Here is a 21,457-nt window from a genome sequence, read left to right on the forward strand (position 1 = left end):
GGTAGGGTATGCACACTGTCAGCTGTTGTATCTGTGAGGAATTCATTTCAGGCCACTCTGGGTACCAAAATCTGCAACAGCTTAATATGTGTGTGTGTGTGTCATGTGAGTGTAACCTGTATGCATCCTGCTGTACACTTAATTCATCTCTCAATGACACAATTCCACATGCAATGCAGTGCAAATATTCGTTATACTCCATTGTTTAGGGGAAAATAATAAGAAGAGTCTGTACAGGTTAGCACAGTAGTGTTTTTTCTGGATATTTTGGATCTGTGGTTTGTTGAATCCGTGGATGCAGAACCAATGAATGCTGAGTGCCACCTGCCTCTGTGTGTGTTTGTACGTGTGTGTGTCCATGTATTTAGAGAGAGTGCCGAAACAAATAATGTATAACATTTATGGAATCTGGGTTAAAGACCATGCTTTGTAACACTTTTGAATTTTCTTGTAAATCTAAAATTATTTCACAAAGAAAACAGAATATATATCTACATATGTAAGTGAGAGAATTGAAAACAGTCACTATTTAACAGTGGACAGTTTATGTTAGATGCATTGAATTTGTTAAAAATGAAGTTGCCTATAAATCAGCTGACCATGAAGGCTCTCTGATAACAGATCTTCCTGCCGGTGAATGCCTCAAACCCACACATGCTCTCAGACACACCGTGTAGAATATACTGAGAGAGGACCTGCCTGGTCCAGCTTGTTGCCCACAGTAGGCTGGAACACAATGCCATGTTAAGACATCTTTGAATGCGCATCACCTCATACAAGCACTGAGAACACAGAGCCCTCCAAAGCCACGGTTCCTTAGCAGCGAGGATGAGAGCTCTCCAGCAGAGAATCCTCCAGGGAATCCACGGAATCTTCCACGGAATCCACAGAAGATTCAAGGTCACTAAGTCACACAACCAGGACCCTCGATGTTTGGTCCTTAGAAGGACCTTCCTATGACACCCCCATTCTTCCTGATGTGTTTTATGATGAGATTTTTGCACACAAAAAATGAGGAGTTTGTTCATGTCTCTCCCAAAGGACCCACAGGAAGTTCTTTACACCGCATATACCTCATACAGTTCTCCAAAGTTAATTTTCTGTTTTGGAAAAAGTTCCATTTACATGCAGCTCCTTGGAGTAAACCTATCTGAAGGCTCTCCAGCCCCAAGGCCTCTCAGCGGGAGGCCAGAGTTACTGTAGCAACCGTGTCACAGGGACTGGAACCAGCCCCAGAGGGACACAGTGGGCAGGGGTAAAGCACCCGAGGTGCCCGGTCAGGGAGCCTGAGGTACACCAAGTCCACCTGGGAAGGCACAAGCTGGGGCCATGGCTGCGTGGAGTGCAGGGCCAGGGCAGCACCACAAAGCCAGAGCTCTGACCGGAGCAGCCTGGGCCCCTGCTGTTGCTTCCCGTGAAGGTACTCATGACTGTGTCAGGCTCAGACTCCCAGTTTTCAACCTTTCCTCCTGGTTATGTTTATTTCAGAAGGAGTAGACTGCATAGATAGACATATGTGCACATTTACACAAATATGCACATGTACATGTCCCTAAATATCACATATGCACATGGAATTTCTGTCTTTTGAAAAAATCCTTTAAAAAGAAAACCAAATGCTTTCCTGCATAGTCTTGCTTTCTCCCCCTTTTTATTCTGTATAACTTGCTTTTATGTGCTAGACACTCTGTTCAGCTCGTCTTTGTATACTTCCATTTGTTACTCCCACCTGTAAGGCAGTTAGGATTATGATTTTCACTAGACACAAAAGACTAGAGGCCCAGAGAGGCTAAGCAAATTGCTGGAGATCGTACAGCCTGGGATAGTCAGAGCTGAGATCTGAGCCCAGTTCCATCTGGCTCCAAAACCTGTACTTCAACGCCCATACACACAACACTTAAAACCCAGGGACAGTGGCTACTCATAGCAATAACAAATAATTTACTGAGATCAGTATTTTGAAGTTGGGTTCTAATAAAAGAGGAGGGATCCCACAGTGATGAGAACCAGACCTATGCAGCTCCTTGCCTGGACATGTCCAAGGCCACCACTCCCTGGCAGGCAACTCCCTTGTGTGTCACCAGTGTCTGCATCTGGCTTGAAACGATCAAAATTCATGTAGATTTCCACAGTGGATGAGAGGGCTCTTGGGTGCCCACTTCCTGCCTTTTTTTCATATCCTGTCATTAACTCAGCAACCCTGAAAGCCCCACAGACTTGAAGGAAAGCCCATCTTATTAAATTTAAAGATGATAATGTCTTTAAAGTTCTTTCTTATTTTTAATGCATTTCTTTAACTGGTTGCCACACACGTTGTCGGGATTGCTGTTGGTCTCCAACGAAAGCCCCAAGCGCTCATTTTCCGGGGCCATTTTTACTACATGCTTTCCTTTTATTTGATCCTTTTAATTGTATCCTTCCCCAGAAGACCTTAATATGGGGAAAGGGGGTCAAAAGCAGCATTTTAAAGTAAAAATTAGTTTTCCATTTGTATAATCAGAGCTCGCCATCAATTCGCAGTAACAAACACTTCCTCCTGGACATGCCGTTATACCAGATCCCCCACACACCAGGAACAGCCCTCTGTTGAGGCTCCCACCCACTCTCCCTACTTACCTTGTGCCAGAAATTCATCTAAGAGGTTTGCATGGGTACACTCATTCACTCTGCGCAGCGACCCTGTGAAATAAATAATGATAGCATTCAGACGGGACAGACGCAGAAGCCGAGGCATGAGAACTAATACCTTAGCAAGTGTCACAGCCAGGGTTTGAACCAAGGCAGTCTCAGCCCAAACAGCTCAGATTCTCCTCTTACACACTACCCAGCCATCTCCCTGCTGCTCGGAGCAGTCAGTGCCCTTTAGAAACACTCACCAAGATTAAAATGTTCAGTACATTTGACAGACAAATGATGTAAGCTGAATCTGAAGATCTGAACCACTCAGGACTTCACGTTGCTTGTTTTCTTCTTAAAGATATTATGTCCAGGGAGCTTCTAAATTTCCTTTGGAGCCCTTTCCCTAGCTTTGTTATCTGAGAGCAGTGGTGGCGAGGCCTTGGCACACGTTATCTGGTATTCTCTTAAGACAAAAAATGTTAATGTGTGAGTTGCTTTTTGTAAACGAAAACCTCAGGATTTGGGTTTAATTGGGATAAATAAGTGGGTTTTGTGTTACAGTTTGGGCCCTCACTTCTAAAAGGTTCGCCACCACTGCTGTAGAGGGTTAGTGGGTCCTTCTTGAGACCCAAACCAGTGTTTCTTCTGCTTTAAGATGCCCATTGACTTTGCACTATTAAGCTGGATAAAAATGAGTCAGCCCTCATCTGTGTTAAAACATGTAAGTAAGAAAAATTTCATGACTCAAGTCACTGTAGTTATTTTTGGAATGTGGACATGGAAGAGCTGTGGAGGTACAAATGTCACCTCCCCATTTCACAGATAGGAGGACTGAGGTCAAGACCACATAGGATCCTGTTTTGATGGGGTAGTTAGCAGAGCCAGCTCTATGGATGTAGAGTCATACAGATTTATTCACCTCTCATGTCAGTCTTTGGTAATTTTATAATTTTTCCTGACCCTCCAAACCCCTTGCAGTGTAGCAATCATGTATGGAAAGGAACTTGTTTTTTATTCTTTGGTCACCAGGCTCAAAAGGAGTCAGATCAGCAGCACCACTAGCATGAGTGATGTCCCAGTCAGATAAAAATCTTCTACGCAAAAATCATACCAATTTCTTCTGTGTTTGGTTGTGGCTGGTTTTGAAGTCCTAGGAAGGTAGGGGGTATTAACATGTGATTATTTTTTCTATTTCCTACCAAGTTCAGAATCCATTTGAAGGCATCATAAATGACCTTTATACAACTAGGGTTTTCTTTTCCCCCCTTTTGGGAGAAGAGAAAAATGAAGCTCTGAGATATAAATTAGCTCACGTTTTTTGGCAATTACTAGTAACTCCTAAATTTTCCTTAATTCTGTAGTTGCAAAGAAAGTCACCTTCAGAAGTACGGGAGGGAGGTCTAACTCATTGTTACAAAGAAACCTCTTTTCAAAACCATATTTCTCAAACTCCCAGTACTGAAATTCTGAGTGCTGTGTGTGGGCAGCAGATATTTTTAATATAAACAATTTCAAATCGTGTAACAGAGATGTTTGAATGTCACCAAGAGAGATGCAGTCTCTCCACGGCTCTCAGGCCCATCCCTCTAACTCAAGCAAGGAGTCAGCCCACTGTTAGGTCAGCTTCAGATCAAGTCTTCATTTCCTGCTGAGTTATTTTATTTATTCTAGACTGTTTTTTTTTGTTCAGAGTGTCAGAGTATATTGGACTTGCTTGCGTCTGGAAAGAATAATGAAAGACTGCAAGAATTAAATTTGGTGCCAAATTAACATCATCCTTCCCTTCCCCGCTGATAATTTTTACATCCCAGTCACATTCAGGGTGGTTGGAAGCTTTACATGTATTTCAGAGACTCCAGCTCTTATTATATTTGATCAGGAAAGAGTAATCACAGAATTTTTAGAAAGCATTGTGCCAAGATTTCAGAAGCCCTGGGGTATGGGTTTATAGCTTTGTTATTTTAAACCTAAATGCTTTAGCTGTGACTTAAAGAGAAACTTGCCATGAGTTTAATCTTAATATTAAAACAGAACAAAAGAGATTCTGGCATTTAAGTAAATAGAAATGTAGAGCCAACTCGTGTATTCAGATGTCACTGACTTGGTGTCTATTTCTGTCTTCCAGTACCCTGGTCCCTGAAAAACAGCAGCATAGACAGTGGTGAAGCAGAAGTCGGACGGCGGGTGACGCAGGAAGTCCCACCAGGGGTGTTTTGGAGGTCACAGATTCACATCAGTCAGCCCCAGTTCTTAAAGTTCAACATCTCGCTTGGGAAGGATGCTCTCTTTGGTGTTTATATACGAAGGGGACTGCCACCATCTCATGCACAGGTATGACCGTGTTTGATGTAGCCGAGCATTTAATGTTTGAAACATGAACAATAACAAGTGTTGGCGGGGATGTGGAGTAATTGTAATATTTGTTCAATGCTGGTGGAAATAAAAATGGAAGTAGGCTCCCCATGTAAGGAAGCCAGGTTGGTGAGAAATAGAGGTTAATTTAGGAGTACTTTTCTATTCAGGGGATGTAGTTATTGGGTTAACCCTTAAAGTTACTTGGAGGCATCTCACTGTATGTGAAAAGAGTAATTTAACAATCCGAAATTCAACAGTTATTTCCTCTGTGGTGTACCTGTACTTAATTCTTTGGAATGACCATGGCACTGTAGAGGTGAGATCATTCCCAATGCTGAAAATGAAGAGACTAGTTTATATTATGGATCTCCCCCCCCCCCATCTCTCCTTTAATTTGTCTTCAGACAAATTTCATTATGTATAACTATTAGGGGTGAATTAGCACCTACCTACCTTGATGTCCTGTTTTAATAAGAGTTATGTTTCTTAAGAAAAGTAAAAATGGAATTTTCGAGCTTTGTTTGCCACTGAATGCAGCAAAAACATAAAGTACATTAGGAAAAAAAAATACCAGTGGAGGGAAAATACCCATATATCCAGGCAAAGCTGACTTTGAAATGTGTTGGAAAGGTATTCGTCTAGAAAATTCAATGGGAAGAATTTAAAACCATTGACAAACATGAGGCGGTAGGGCCACTGTTCCTGGTCTTTAGCTCACAGCAGACATTGCTAATCAATGACAGCACTTTTCCTCACTAAGCCCAGTGCACAGATACCTCCAGCACAGTTCTCAGGGAAGCTACTACCAATCGACCAGTGTTGGCTCTCAAGATGAAACTTATTTTGCAATTCCATCTTCACAGTCCAAAATGATCGATATAAGGACTCCAAGGCCTACTTCGTTTTTGAGCGAGGAGGGTTGCCTAAGTTTTTACTTGCACACATAGCCCATGCTATAGGGATCAATATGTAAAGTGATAATCAATGAGGCTTTAATCCATCCAGAAAAATATTTTGGGGGCTAGGCACTGATTATCCAGAGAGGTGAGTTAATACAACCCCTTACCAGGCAGAACTCTTGATACAGAAATCGCATCTGCTCTCCATAGAGATTGTCATCCAGAAGTCTAAAGGAATTCAGCTGAAAAGACTCTCTAAAGCATTTTTTGTAGCTTCTGGCCAGGCAGCGGGGTGCTGTTCCAGGAAGCTATGCAAATTTTTAGGTGGTCTCCTTGACCTTCAGGCTCCACTGATTCAACTGTAGCATACTGAAGGATTTACAGTGGTGAAATCTGCTTGTTGGCATTATTCGGAGAAGTATGAACATGCCTCTGGGCACAGCTGAGCATAACTTTCCTCTCGCCAGTTGGCTGCACGGAGCTGTGCTGGGAGAACATTTCTCCCCGACTTTGTTCCAAAGCACTGTTCTTCCTTCCCCCTTCTCTCGTGAGCTCTGGGCAGCTGGAGTCAAAGAAAAACCAGTGATTACAGCAAGTCAAGTAGGCAGCTCTCTGCAACTGACTGATAGTGGACAACAACAGAAACACACTCTACCTAGTTTCCCTGCTGTTCTGACACTCAGGACTCCAATCCGCGGTGACAATGTCTTTTCTTCTTTTGTGGCTACACCATACTGTCCATCTCCTGCCAAGCTAGTGATTGTTCTAGTGATCGTCCTCTCAAAATAGCTCCACTTTGGGGACAGTTTCATCACACATGTCAAGGGAAGGGAAATGAATAGGCGTGGGCTGATGTGTACCAGCGTTTTAGTCCAGCTGCCAATTTAGGAATTGCAGAGTGCATTGGGAGGTTCAGGTAAGGTAGGCATGTTGCAGATGCTCAGAAATGCACACAGCAGGTACAGTATAGAGGCATTGCTTTAAAAAAGAAAGAAAAAGCTCCCTGTGCATCTCACATTCATTCACTGTCATTACATGCATTCGTGTCCATTTGATGAGCTACATTTCCTGGAGGAGACAGTGCTTGGCTCTTTGCAGGGATAGGTGACTTACTCACATCTCTAACTATTATAGAATTTCTCATTTCTATTGGCATATCCTATCAAGGAACATAAGTTCTATGGGGATTGGCAGTCTAGCCAAGGTGACTCATTTGAGCTAGAGAAAGAAAAGGATATGGATGGGGAGGGGGAAGGCTGCGAAATTCTATCGGTTCCATTGCATGAAATGGCTGTGTTTAAATTTTATAGAGTATCATGCTCCGACCAAGAGCCTACAAGGTTTAGTATCCTTGTCCAAGGATATTAAATACAGAGGAGAATCCTTTCTTTATCTGCTTAAATTTCCCAAGAATCAGAATCTGTCCCAGCTGACTTTTTGAGACTGGCTTTTTACAAAAAAATACAGAAGCAACATGAGCATAAGAGAGAAAGTCCAGGAGATAGAGGGAACACTCTGGATGCACACCCTACTACAAAATAATCAGCGACCTTGGACATGTCCCTCAACCTAGTTCCTTTCTCATCCTATGTTACCTGCCTCAGAACATTGTAATTACATTAACAGTAAAGATGGGATGGGAAAACACTTCATAAACTGAAGCACAGTGAAAGATATTTTGTATAAGCAGCTCAGTATACTTAAAATTGGAAAAAAAAATTGGAGTTGAAAATTCAGCTCAGGGATAGGATGCTTGCATAGTATATATAAAGTCCTGGCTTCCATTCCCAGTACTTAAAAAAAAAAATTGTATGTCTGAGCAACTGTGTTGAATATTAAAATATGCAATATAACAACCATTCTTAAATTCCTATCGTTTTTATTTTTATTTTTTCTGAGACATGGTCTTACTATGCAGTTCAGGCTGGCCTTGAACTCACTTTGGGGCCAAGGCTGATCTCAAACTTGTAACAATCCTCCTGCCTCAGCCTCCCAAGTGCTAGGATTACAGGTGTGCGCCACCACGCCCGACTCAAATTGCTATCATTTTGTTTTGAAATTCTGTGTCACTATTGTTTTACTTGATCGCTGTTGTCCTTTGGCTTTTGTTGTTGTTGAGTTTGTTTGTTTGTTTGTTTGAATGCTTTTTTATTTTTCTGTGCTTTTTTCTCCTTAAAATAAAAAAAAATAATTATATGTAACCCTAGAAAACACTTTATATAGAAGGGCTATAGAAAATGATACAAATACTCAGTTTTAAAGTAAAATTAGTTTTACTGTCTTCTTAGTGAAGAATCAAGAAAATTAGAAAAAAAGGAGAAAGTAAAAATACCCACAATTTAAAGTGATTCCAACTGGCTAAATGTTGATACATTATTTTTGCTATAACAAAACATATCCATTGTAGTAAAAAGATAAATAACTACAGGGGCCTGAGAATCTTAGTGCCTTAATATAGCAAAGGGTATTTCTTGTTTATCCTGTATCAGGACCCTATTCCCACTCCCTCCCTGGGGTCTACTGGAAATTTCTGAAAAAAATTTTTGGTTGTCACAATTTGGAAATTGTTCCCAACATCCTCAGGTAGAGGCCAGAGATACTGTAAACCCCCTACCATGCCCAGGAAGCTCCAGCGAAGAATCCACCCAGCTTCACACATCAGCTGCACAGAGTCTGGAAACTTCTTCATATGCACATCCTCAGTTAATGAGAGCTTGGCTCACTGTCCTCTCATCCAAGGACACAGCCCTGTGGAAGCTACACTGTCAAGAACATGACCAGTTCCCCAGGAAAGGAAGGAAAAGGTGCACTGATTCCTAAGGAATTCTGTCTGGCTAGGACAAAGGAACTTTAAGCCCTTGTTGTATAAACCAAAGCAGGTGGTGTGTGAACGTCAGGGGGCAGAAAGTACAATCTCATGATGCCTCTAGAAGAAAGAGCTCCACAATATCACTGAAAAGCCCTAGTGACATAAAATGTTGTGATTGGTGGTCTCCCAGAGGTTGGTCTCTGTATTCACCCTCAATCCTTGTTCTAAGAATAAATTTTTATGGGTGTTCTTCATATTGCTAAATTACCCTGAAAGTTGGCACCACTTTATACTCCTACCTATAGGTGGCGTTGTGTAAGTGCCCACTTCAATTACTTGAACCCTTACATAAACTAGGTGTTACCATGTTTTAAGCTTTGTCAATTCGAAAGGTAGATGTTGTGTTTCAAATGCAGCATGTCTAACACTCTGCATTTTTTAAGACATACTAAAAAAAAAAAAAGCCAGGCTAACCCATTCATAACCCATCGACTTGAACTCTCATGGGGATGGTGTGTGCACAGCACAAGCCTAGTCCTTCTTGCCAAATATTTGAAATCCTGCAAACCATGTCAGATTTGCTCTGCTCCCGTTCTAGAAAAGAAACAGATCAAACTAGGGGGAAAAAATAATAATCTGACCTGGCTACAGTGCTAGGCATCAGAGGAAATCTCAGAGGCTGTTGCTGTGAGTCAGGATCCTGGGTGGTTACGGCAGCAAGCAAGTTTGCTTGACAGTTCCTCACTGATTGCTGCTGATATGTCAAGCCAAGTAAAACCCTGCGCGAGAACAAGTCAATAATCGGCAAATTAGGTACATGATTAACCTGAGACAACAAGATGCAGTTACCGCTTGGGAGCCCTGCCGGGACTTCACCTTCTCCACAATCCTGTTTAGCAAATATTAAAAATGCCTATTTCATCACTCAGACTGATGGAGCCAGGAGCCCAGTGACTTCCAGCGGCAACTTAGAAACATGGGCTAAGCTCACAGCACCAGTGGCTTGATTAAAGGGAGGTACAGGCATTGCATGGCGGTGAGATAGAAGCAGGCGGCTCTGCCAACCCCTAATTTACACAGGGATGTTTGTCTGGGAGGAAAGCAAAACTATCCACACATTAAACACATTAAGCAATGGAAAGGAACTGTTTAAGAGACCACAAATTGCCCCGGGATCATACCAAATAAATGCAAATATGGCAGAATGGGCAAGTGTGAACTCAGACAAAATGAGCTGAGCAAACATTCCTGTTTGTCCCCATCAGCAGAATTCCTTTAATGACATTTTTTAAAAGCAGATTTATAGGTGGCGATTAGTGGTGTTAGCTTTTGCCTGCTTTGGTTTGTCTCTTTCCGTATCAGGGCCTTATTTGTAAAGGCACTGTCTTGCATTGTCCTCTTCTTTCTTATACCCCAGCAAGTTAACCTGCAGCAGGGACACAACTGAGAGGGGGACTAAGCTAAGTACTTTGGACGCTGGGGCTCTGTCAGAGTCCCACTGTTCCTCCACCGCGCAGGGCCCAGTTATTAGTTAGATCGACTCTCCTGGGTCTCCCTCTTCACACACAGTTGCAAAGGGGAGGTGATGCCAGGTTTGAATGTCAGCGTGTGCCACATACCACATCACACTTTGTAGAAACTTCCCAAAAGATGTTTTAATTTCCTTGTGAAGAGAGACGTATTTTTATAGCTATTGTTTTCTAGAACCTTTCCAAAATACCTCAAGGTTTAAAAAAAAGCCGATTCTTCTCCATTGGACTCAAAGTGCTTTGTGAAAGGACTTTCTCAGGAAACCCACTTGGGATGTGTGATGGCATCATAACAGCTGTCCGAATCCGGAGGTGCCCTTTGGGCAGCTGGAAGAAATCTCATAGGACTCTGGAGTTTGACAGGAGAGCCGATCTCGGGTGGGAAGAGATAGTACTGGGCAAGACACTGGATGCTTCTCGAAGAGAGCGATGCTGATATTCGTGGACCTCAGGAACAGAGAAAAGCAGGCTGAGTTGGGGCAGGACCACATTACATGTTCAGACCCAGTAGAGTCCTGGAGTTGCTGTAATTTAAGATTTCACAAGTTTTCTAAGCAGAGGGTCTTTACCTCCAAGTAAAATTTTGGTATAACACAGATTAATGATTTTGTTAACATAAATATAGTTATAGTCCATTTTTAGAATGTTAATTTCTATATGTATGTTGATGAATATGTGTGTATGCCCAGGGACAGTCACCTCTTAGCATCCATGAGCCACTGGCTCTCGGATGCCAAAATTTGTGACTGCTCATCACTTAGTAAACTGGCATAGTAGGTGTGGGAATCTATGCACATCTTCCTATAGACTTCAAGTCATCTTGGGATGATTTATAACATCTAATACAGTACAGATGTTATGCAAATAGATATTAGGCTATATTGTTTGGAAATAGTGACAAGCAAAAATATCCACATTCAGTAGAGATGCATATTGCTTCAGAATATTTTCAATCTCTATCAGTGCAATCCTTGAATACAGACACAGGCAGGTGACTATAGATAGAGATATACCTCGAGAGGGAGAGGGAGTCATGAGACTGGTCCCATGGAGGGATTAGAGAAGCAGATAGGAGCAGAAATTAGGTGCTTAAAGTGTTTTGACACTTAATAGTGAAGTAAGTCAGGCCCACGTGTGTAAATAACACATTGTCTCACTAGTGTGAGAATCTGAGTGAGTCAATAAGATCCAAAAGGTACAATAGATACTGTGAATTGGGAAGAAACTGTTCAAAGGAAAAAAGAAACTGATGGGGGAAGGCAAAAAAGGAAGAGGAAAGGAAAAAGAAACACACACGAGATCATTAAAATAGTTATACAGTTAGTTTCTCCTCTTTGATTGAAAAGAAAAACTTGTGCTAATATCCTCTGCACATTATTTTATGCCTGTATCTTGTACTCTGAATAACTATTATGAAGATAACAATGCCCAATATATTTATTAGTGTTGTTCGCCTATTAGCCTGGTTTAAAACTCTGTTTTATTTCCATTTTTTTCTTCTTCTTCTCTTTAAAATAAAAAAGAAAAATTAAAGGTAAGAAACCCTTCTCATCTTCAGTATACACACGTACACACAGGCACACGGAAAGACTGGAAATAAATACAACAAAATCATAAAACGTATTCATTTGAGCACTGTATCTCTTAATTTTTGTTATATCTCCCTGTTCTTGTTGGTGTTTTTGAGACAGTGTCTCACTGTGTAGTTCAGACTATCTTTGAACTCACTGTGTAGCCCTGGCTGGCCTTGAACTTGCAGAGATCCTCCTACCTCAGCCTCCCTAGGGCCTGGATTATAGACATGTGCCACCATGTCCAGCTATCTCTCTGTTTTTAAGAAAAGTGACTCCGACATGGATGAGTCTACTTTGAATTTTTAAAAAATCCTTGGGAGGACACAGAAGAAAACTATAATCTCACGCTCAAGAGTCAATTGATTACATACTTGATTTTCTTTGTACAGTTTTGAAAAAAAGTCATAATAAATATATGTAAGGCGTTGCAAATAACAACAATATTTTTGTTCATCCTTTCCCTCCCGGGCTATGGATACTTATCAATCAAATTGATCCAAAAGAGAAGTGAAAGGAAATAATGGTTTCAAGGTTAAATTATCTAAAAATATCTAACTGCTTACAACCTTTGCTTTAGATATGAAACTAAGGGAATTGTGCCCACGTTTTCAAACCCTCCTTTGAAAATATTTCTAGTATGGGACTTGGTACATATTCATGCAGAATTTCACTCCTGGTTTTACATGCTGACCCAAATGTGTGCCCATTATTCGCTTGGAGTTTTCTAGAACAGAATCCACCAGGGCAGTTGCTGATGACTTTATCTGAGCAGACATCCATGAGCCTGGAAACAAACAAACAAAAAAACAATACAGACTTTTTAAAATTTCCTACTAAATGACAATTACAGAAGTTCAAATCTGTGTTCAGAGATGTTACGAAAAACTTTGTTTCAAGATCTTCACAAAAAGCTTCAAAGATGTCCATTGAAAGCTTTCTCCCTGATTGCTTTGTAAGGAAGCAAAAATTGTTTGAAGACATCAGTATTCATGTACCATTTGTCTATCACTTATGAAAATGATCTCCACTCGGAGATCCCTCCCCGTTTAACACCAGTGTCTATGCTTAGTCGTAAAAAATAATCCTGATAATCTCTGGCGTTATTACTGATAGCTGCCATGAACCTAAGACAGTCTCCTGGGTGTTAATTTGCATACAACTCTGGGAGGCGGGGCCTCGCAGGAGTGCTCCCACTTTACATATGGAAGACCTGAGACAGTTTAAGCTCACAAAACCGCAGTGTACTCTACGTAGCAGTCAGACACCTTCCTCCTTTTTCTTTCCAGTGCTCATTTACAGGAGTGTCTGAAATAATGTAAACCCCATCGTTTTCAGAATAAAATTACAGCTCCTGCCAAAACCAGGAATTTCATTAAGTCAATGAAAGCGGTGCTGGAGATCTTCTTGAATGTGTCAAAGGAAACCCTGGTAAATATGGATCTGGCTGTGAAAGTACAGCTGAACACCACGGCAGAGAAAATTAACAAAGAAGGTGACAAGATCAACACTTCCAAGTGGATGATTGTAAAAGCACAAAAAGAGATCCTGGGAAATTAGATGAAGACATTCTCTCTACTCACAGAAACGTCTTTCTTGATTGCGTTGGGCTGGCCAAACTAAAGGAATATTGCATTGTTCTTATCTGCTTCATTGCCTTGAAGATGCACATAATACTCATCCTCTGACGTCTCTGAAAACAGGATGTGTTTGGCGATCAATGAAGCTGACACAGAATAAAATGTTTGGTGTCACATTTTTGTATATGCGTAAAAACTCAATATTCATTCTAACACCTACAGGATAGTGGCAACTGTAACCTGAACCTTCCTAAATCTGAGATAAATAAACTGGCCTTTATAATTGCAGCTTCCTTTTGCCAGATAAAGTTCTAATCAACATTTTCTAATTTGTTAAGTACACTTACTTTAAGTGGCTTCTTATTTATCCCAGTATCCTCAGATGACTAAGTTCTACTATAGAAATTAAGTCAGTACGGGGTTTCATTTGAATAATCATTCTCTGGAATGTTGCTCTACACATAGAGTGTGAACAGAGGAGAGTGGTCTGGTCCTGACTGCTTGCTAATGAATCACACACCCAGCACCTTCAAGCTGTGTGAGCCTGGGATGTCACTTCCCTCATCTGCAGATCAGGAGCAGATACTATGGTGCACTCCTAGAGTGATAGCAGGATAAATAGTAAACGTTAGAGCTGTGAAGCACTTAGACTTGTGGTGGCTCATAGAAATGCTGCAAGTTACTGTGTTTTCTAGCACAACATTCATAACACAAGTCCCAATAGCTTTTAGAAGATAATTTTGATTTGTGGTTTTGTCATCATAAGTGATGTAAAATGTTGACAGGAAAAGTAGAAAATATGCACCATTTAAAGTATGTTTTCCAGGTGTCTGTTCACATAGAATAATCTTTTTTTTTTTTTTTTACAAATCTGAGATTGCTCTGCACATATGATTCCAACCTGATTCTTTAAATCAGACACTCAAGCTTAAATATCACATGGTTTCTCTTACATGAGAAACCTAGATTATAAATAAGGAGCAAAATAAAAGATAAATAATAGGAGAGAAGGAGCTGGGTCTTTCTCAAGTGGGAAGAGGAGCCAGGATGGAGCCAGGTGGGGAAAGTGGGTGACATGGGATTAAGATGTGCTATGTACATGAACCAACTTCACACAAGGAATGGGAACATTATGTACTGCAAGCATATACTAATAAAGAAATAATCGGAGGAAAAATCTCAAAATCTAAATATTTTTCTATGAGCTCACTTTAAATACCTCTAAAAATAAAAAAGCTTGGCTGATCTTCCTTTTATTGTAAACCATTCTTCAGTAAATATTTTTAAAGGCATATTTTTAAATAATTTTCTTACAATGAGTGCTTAGAGTAGAAGAATAGCTAACACGGAAAGAGTGCTTCCCGTGAGCCAAGGTTAACTCACATGACTACAAAGGAAAATCCCTTGATTGTGTCCATCTTGGGGATAAGGGAGCGGGTGCCTGGTCTGCAGCATTATCTCACCCAAAGTCACCTGCTGTCTGCCAAGAGGTCAGGTCATGCCTTGAGTGAAGCCAGCCAGTGCCTGTAATTCTGTTTCTCTTTAGTACTTGGAAACTCATTGTGTGCCTGGACACAGTCCCAATTTACTCCCTCTTCTCGATGATATATTTGATATATTTTCACAACCAGCCTAGGTGAAACCCTCTCCTATTGATCTTGGAAAGGCAAAGAGCCAACTGTGACATTTTTGATAAACCATTGGCTAAAAACAATTAGAAGGGAAGGTGCAGTAAATACGAATCACGTCAGCAAAGCACTGAAAGGTAAAACTTCCATTCTTCTGGCTTCGTGGTGCAGCCTTTGTGCATCTTGCAATAACCTTGAGATGTTCATCAGTTTCACTGACCTTGAGTCAAAGATCTCCAGTGCCAACACCATTGCTGACTGGTTTTTGGAGCAATAACCTCAAGCCTGCTCTTGGGTTGGATCAAAAGGAAGCATGATGAAGGCATGACCTTGGGGAAAGAGGAAGTACAAAATCAATCCATGCATGTTCTCAACAGATACTGACAGAATGGCCACTGCAGACACAGATACAGAAGACGCTGGCTCTAAAGAGATGGAAACTCAACAACAAATGATGGCGGCATCAAGTGAAGAGGCCCTGAGATGTAGCCAAGGCAGAGGATAGGAACAGATTCTCTGTCATCATTCTGATCTGCATTTCACTGTTAGCTCTGCCATGCAGGAGCCAAAGTGTTTATGGAGGGGTATTTCCAGATTCAGTTTCACCTTCCATAAAGTGATGATGTTTCCTCTTCAGGTTCTTATGAGAATAAGTGAGATTAATCCCTATCAGAGAGGAAGCACCTACAGAGATCAGGCAGTCAATCTAATTGTCCCCAGCCCTTGCAGCTTACTCACAGCTTACTTTACTGAGAGATTCCTTTCGCCTCTACAGCCTGGTGTAAATATGCGAGAGGGTGGAGGTCAGGGGTAGCTCACCTTGGTGGAGGAAGCTGCTCCAGCTGTGTCCACCCAAGTGCAGCTCTCTAGGGTGAGGTGTAGAGGTGTGCACCCTGCCCACACTGAGCTCTTGGGTGTTGCTCGGAGCCAATGTGCTATCGATCATGTGTGTACCATGTGCAGTGTGTGCAACAATCATTAGCTGTTATTATTCCTAGAGGTGGAGTGCCTGCACTTCGGGAGCATACAATTGGGCCACTGCTCCTCCGACTCGTGAGGGACAGTGAGTAGCTTCCTGCAGGGCAGACTACTCAGCATGAATCCAGGGGTAGTGGGAGGAGAGTTAAACAGATCAAGAGTCAGGAGACAAGGAGGAAGACCCTTCTAAGCAGAGGGCAAACAGAGATGCCCCTGTGGTGCGGCCTGTGTTGGAGCATCATGAAATGATTGTTTGCTTTTAAGAAACTCTGCTTTCGCCTAGTCATGGCTCACTGACCAGGACATAGCTGCTCCTTTTGGAACTGTTTCTTGCAGGCCAGGAGTGACCGAGGCAGGGCGGTCCACGGAGGGGTCATGGTTGTGCCCTGTGTTGAGTGAGTCCCAATTAACAGCAGGTACACAGCTCCGGCTAGGAACACATATTCAATAAAAGGAAAAAGTGTCCAGGCAGCACAAAGCTCAGAGTCACCCTTGGACCTGGGACATCGCTTTTATGTACTGCAGGGAAAGAGTCATTGTAAAGGGACTGGAGGCTTAACGGTTTTCAGCTATTTTTCTCCCTTCTCAGATATTTGATGTAAGAGGGTTAACATTCTTCAAAGACAGCATTTTCAGACAGATGTCTCATTCTGTCCCAAAGATAGGTCATAACATATTCAGCCAACATATACTGAGCATCTACTGTATGCCATGTGTCCAGGGGTTCTGGTAGTAGACAGGGCAGAACTGGACCCTGCTTGTGTGGCTGGTAGGCACTGGTGTGGACGCCTCTCTGAGAATTCCCAGGAGAGCTCACCCACCAGGAAAGGCCTCGTTCCTCCTTTCCCTGCCAGGCCTTATTACTGGGGATCCCACCTGGAAACCACCCTGAAACAGAGCAACTCTGGGATAGCAACAAGTCAGTAGTGATAATTACAACTTAGCCTTTTATAAAAGTACTTTATTCTTTTCTGTTCAATCCACCATCCCACCTCCTCTATGTCAGAGATATTCAAAATATACTCCTTTTAAAGAAAAAAAAAAGAAAAATTATTCTCCTTTGGAACTTAAAAAATATTCTCCTTTGAAATCTAAATAAATAAAATATAAGGCTTAATATAGGAGACAGGAGGGTCTTGGCAGAACCCCTAATCTGCTTGTCGTCAACCAGCAAACCACCAAAGCTCCTGTCAAGCCCGGCACACCCTCGTAGGAATTAGGCTCAGTAAACTGTCCAGGTCAAAAGTTTTATTAATGCAAAAAAAAAAAAAAAAAAAAAAAAAAAAAAAAAAAAACCCAGCTCTACTCTCATCTTATAGAAGCAGTCATCAGAGCATTCTGTCTCTGAGGCCCTCCATGAGCCTCCCCAGCACTGCAAGGAAAATCTGAAGTTGTTCTGGAGGACGAGCTCTCCACGGCATCTCCAAAGCATCTCATGTGTTTGCCTGTAGTTGGTGCTCAGTAAATGTTTCATGGAAGATCGGCTACCCAGGCCTGCTGGGCTCCCCACAGGCAGGTTAAGCAGCAGTCTCTGCCTCTCGCTGGGCTCCCCTGTGTCACCTGCTTGCACTCTCTGAATCATGATGACCTGTTTGTCCTTTGTGTGTGTCAACTCCCAACACCGTAAGGTCAATACCTAATAATCAATAAAGCTGAGATAAACCAACTTACACAGACGTTTCAGAGATTTCAGCCCCTGACAGATTGGTTCCTTTGCCTTGGGCCTGTGGCCGCACACCATGGTGGGAGTGTATAGCAGAGCAAAGCCATTTACCGCATAGCCAGGAACGGAAAACAAAAGAGGAAACAAAGGGTTGGGGTCCTTCTTTCGGCTTCCTGGATACACCTCTAAAGACAAGCAAGCTGCCCCCAGCTCGGCCCCTCTCCAAAAGGATCCACCACCTTTCAACCAAACCGAGCTGGGACCTAAGCCCTTAAAACTTAAAACTCGGGCCTCTTGGGGACATTTAAGATCCAAACTGTAGCACTCTGATTTCTCAGTGGATGGCCCCTGTTTCTGTGGTGTTTCACGAATATTCACTTGGCTCCGGTCTTGATTATCCAGGTCTCTGCCCACAAATCATGCCCTTGGTAAGCCATTTCCTGACAATGAATCTACAACAGGACACTCCTCCATAGTTAGTCTCCTCACCCTGCTTTGTTTTACTTAAATCCACTTTACTTAGGTATGACTTTAAAATGACCCAATATGCCCATTTTTTAAAGAACACTTTGGTTCCTAAAATTTGCAAAGTGTAGCTACTGAGGATAGCTCTGGTCCTGCCCTGCCCCAGTAAGGACCCCACACCAGGCTCCATGCCTACCTGCCCCAGCCAGGCCACTAGGAATTAGCTTTGTCTCTCCCAGAGCGGAATTATCTGTAGAGACTCATGTTTCGTTTTGTGTTTGTGCCAGTGAGAGTCCCTGTGCTGTCCTGCATATCAGCGCACTTGACTTTGATTCTGCAGTGGATTGTCAGTTGTATGGACGTATAGTGCCCCCCTCTGTCCATGGAAGACACGGCCCAAGACCCTCAGGGGTGGCACGAGCCAAGCGCTATGTATACTGTGCTTTTTACACTCTTCCCTAAAATAGATTGTTTTATATTTTATTTTTTAGCTCTATTCAAATACCAGTCAATCCTCTAGAGCCCTCCAAATAAAGACTTACATCTTAAACTGTAATATTCCAAATATATTGCTACTTAATCTCGTTAGCCCCAATTCCTGTGTAGCATCAACAAGAATGAGAAATTGGAGATTTTTTAAAAATAATTGAGTAATATTCATCCATTCAAGAAACATCGTTTTAGCCAGACCTAGTGGAGCACATGTATAATTTGTGTGTAATCTGTGGGAGAGTGAAGTGGAAGATAAGAAGTTATAGCCCACCCGACTGAGAAAACGGAGTGGTCCCAAAGTTTAAAAATGGGCTGGGATATAGCACAGCATGAAGTCCCTGGGTTCGATTCCCAGTACTGCAAGGAGGAGGAAGAGAAGGAGGAGGAGAAAGAGAAGGAGGAGGAGGAAGAGGAGGAGGAGGAAGAGGAGGAGGAGGAGGAAGAGGAGGAGGAGGAGGAGGAAGAAGAGGAGGAGGAGGAGGAGGAGCCTTTATTAATTACCTAGCTCCCAAGACTTATGCCAGAGTAAGAGACCTATCATGCTATTAAATTTGTAAAATCGTAACATCATGCTGTAATGAAAGTTAAGGTTGTCTGTCTGTCTGGCTGTCCGTCTGTCTGTCTCTCTCTCTCTCTCTCTCTCTCTCTCTCTCTCTCTCTCTCTCTCTCCCACCTTCCCTCTCAAAAGTCAAAATAAGTGTTAATCTTTTCAGGCCACAATTGAGCACGGCTAAGTTGCAGCAAGTGACACCTTGGCAACGGAAGGACCACTGCACTGCAGTTTGTCTGCCCCTTCCCATGCGGAGGGACACGCGAGTGGCTGACTCACTGAATTTTTCATCCCTAACCCTCATCTCTCGTTGGCATTGCAGTCCCCCTTCACGGTGTCAGTTCCAGGAGGGCCAGAGCTTCGTCTGTATCATTCACTGCTGTGTGCCCAGAGCAGTGCCAGGCGCACAGTGAGTGCCTGGTGTTGGTTGAATGAAGGATTGTTTTCACATTCATTTTCTCCCGTAACACAAGCAAGGGGGAGAGTCAGACTTAGAGCTGTGCGCCAGAGCTTTCTTTCCTGTGAACCCTAACTTAGAAGCCATTATGTGAATATTCACACGCACACACGTGTGAACCCACCAGTAAGCAAGCTGCCCATGCCTGACCCTAGCCCCCTGATTGTTGGGGTACTGACTGACTCATAATTCATCAGGTTAAAGGTGTGGTCTCGGAGGCTGGTTGGTTGGGTGTGAATCTTGACTACCACTTACTGACTGATAGGCAAGTTACACCACCTCTCATGCCTTAGGTTTCTTGCGTGCAAAACTGGCTTAATTTGTATTTGAAAGGGTTCTATGAACTTTTAGATTGTTCAAGAGAATCATTTAGGAAGTACCTGGCCTCACTAAATGTTAGCTTACAGTATCATCCGAGCAGGTAACTAACCAAAGCAAGGGAAAATAGCAGTGTTCAGTAAAATTTCTAAAATATTTTTTTTTTACTTTTACTAGTACATGTATGCAGTACAAAATCATTACATTCATCGTATGGAATCATTACAGTGCATAACATTTAAAATTCTTTTTTCCTCCACTCCTCTTTTACATTGCCAGCGTCAGATTCATTTATTTCTCCTGTGAGACCTTGTACAGCTAATTGTCATACATACAGATTAAAAGCCAGAATAACAGGGCAAAACACATACAAAACACGTAAGACAAGTGTAATAAGTCACAGTATGGTTTCAGAGTCATTGTCCACCCTGGATTGCAATAACTTTTCTATTTCTTTCCTGTTAGCTTTTATTTCTTACTTCATTTATGTATTAAGTTTTTCATATAAGAGAAATCAGGTGATATTTAAGCATGTATGTCTGATTCACTTCACTTAACATTATGACCTCAAAAAGGAAAAAAAGACAAATCAAGGTATATTGTGTACAGGTACAAATTCCCTGATGAGTATGAACATTGTGTGTACCTAAATTGTACCAATAAACTTAATTAAATTTTTAAAAATGTAAAAAATTAACATGAGGGTCTCAAGGTGCATCCACTTTGCTACAAATGACTCAGCTTTGTCCTTCTTTATGACAGACTAGTACTCCACTGTGCATAAATACCACATTTTCTTTACCCGTTCATCTGTTGATGGACAAAGAGACTGTTCCCAAAATTTAGCTATTATGAATTGTGCTGATATTTGTAATAGCTAAATCTTGGAAGCAACCCATAGATACCCTCTGACTGTGGAATGCATAAAAAAGAGGTGGTATTTTTATATAATGTAATATTACTCAGCTATAAAGAAGGATAATCTTTTTTTATTTTAAAGAGGGTAAATCAAAAATAAATCAGTATATGTGATACAGGTCTTCAAAACCTTACCAAATCAACAATAGTTACCATAATGCCTTTTGTTGTCTTCAAAACAGCTACAGATACTTTCAGACATAGTAAAAACTGAACAGAATAGAATAGATACAATAAAGCCAAAACAGTGAATGTAATAAAGGACTTCAAAACAAGCCACTAGTAAATCCAAACCCATAATATGTCTTGCTATCTTTCAAGTAGCTGCTCCTGCCTTGGGATTTAACATAATCAAACAAACAAAAGAGAATAAAATCCAACCCAACAAAACAATGAAGATGATACGGTTTCCAGGCCGGGATCACTTCCTGGTAAGGCCAGGATCTCTCCCCCACGCAGTCCGGGAATGGGCTGACGCGGAGAGAGGTGCGGTGTGGCTGTCCCACTCCTGCAGCAGCCCGTGCATGCGTGGCGCTGCTTTCCAGGCGGGATCACCCGGGTGAGGCCCCTGGTTCTCTCCACCCACCAAGAAGGAGGATCTTGAGGATTCTGTAGGTAAATGGAGG

At 42.0% G+C, this 21,457-nt stretch overlaps 1 protein-coding gene across 13 annotated transcripts in view; it reads left to right on the top strand.

The window, feature by feature from the left end:
• Tenm2 (teneurin transmembrane protein 2) overlaps window positions 1–21,457 on the top strand; it is a 1,173,780-nt gene that overhangs the window by 993,623 nt on the left and 158,700 nt on the right. For all 13 annotated transcript variants that reach the window (XM_063230744.1, XM_063230743.1, XM_063230746.1 and 10 more), the window contains one exon: window positions 4,745–4,950. In XM_063230744.1, coding sequence (XP_063086814.1) covers window positions 4,745–4,950 — 206 coding nt within the window. The remainder of the gene's footprint in view (window positions 1–4,744; window positions 4,951–21,457) is intronic.

Source organism: Cavia porcellus, unplaced genomic scaffold (assembly GCF_034190915.1).
Source record: "Cavia porcellus strain 051 isolate PalLab524CR breed Dunkin Hartley unplaced genomic scaffold, mCavPor4.1 scaffold_19, whole genome shotgun sequence".
Classification (NCBI taxonomy): domain Eukaryota; kingdom Metazoa; phylum Chordata; class Mammalia; order Rodentia; family Caviidae; genus Cavia; species Cavia porcellus.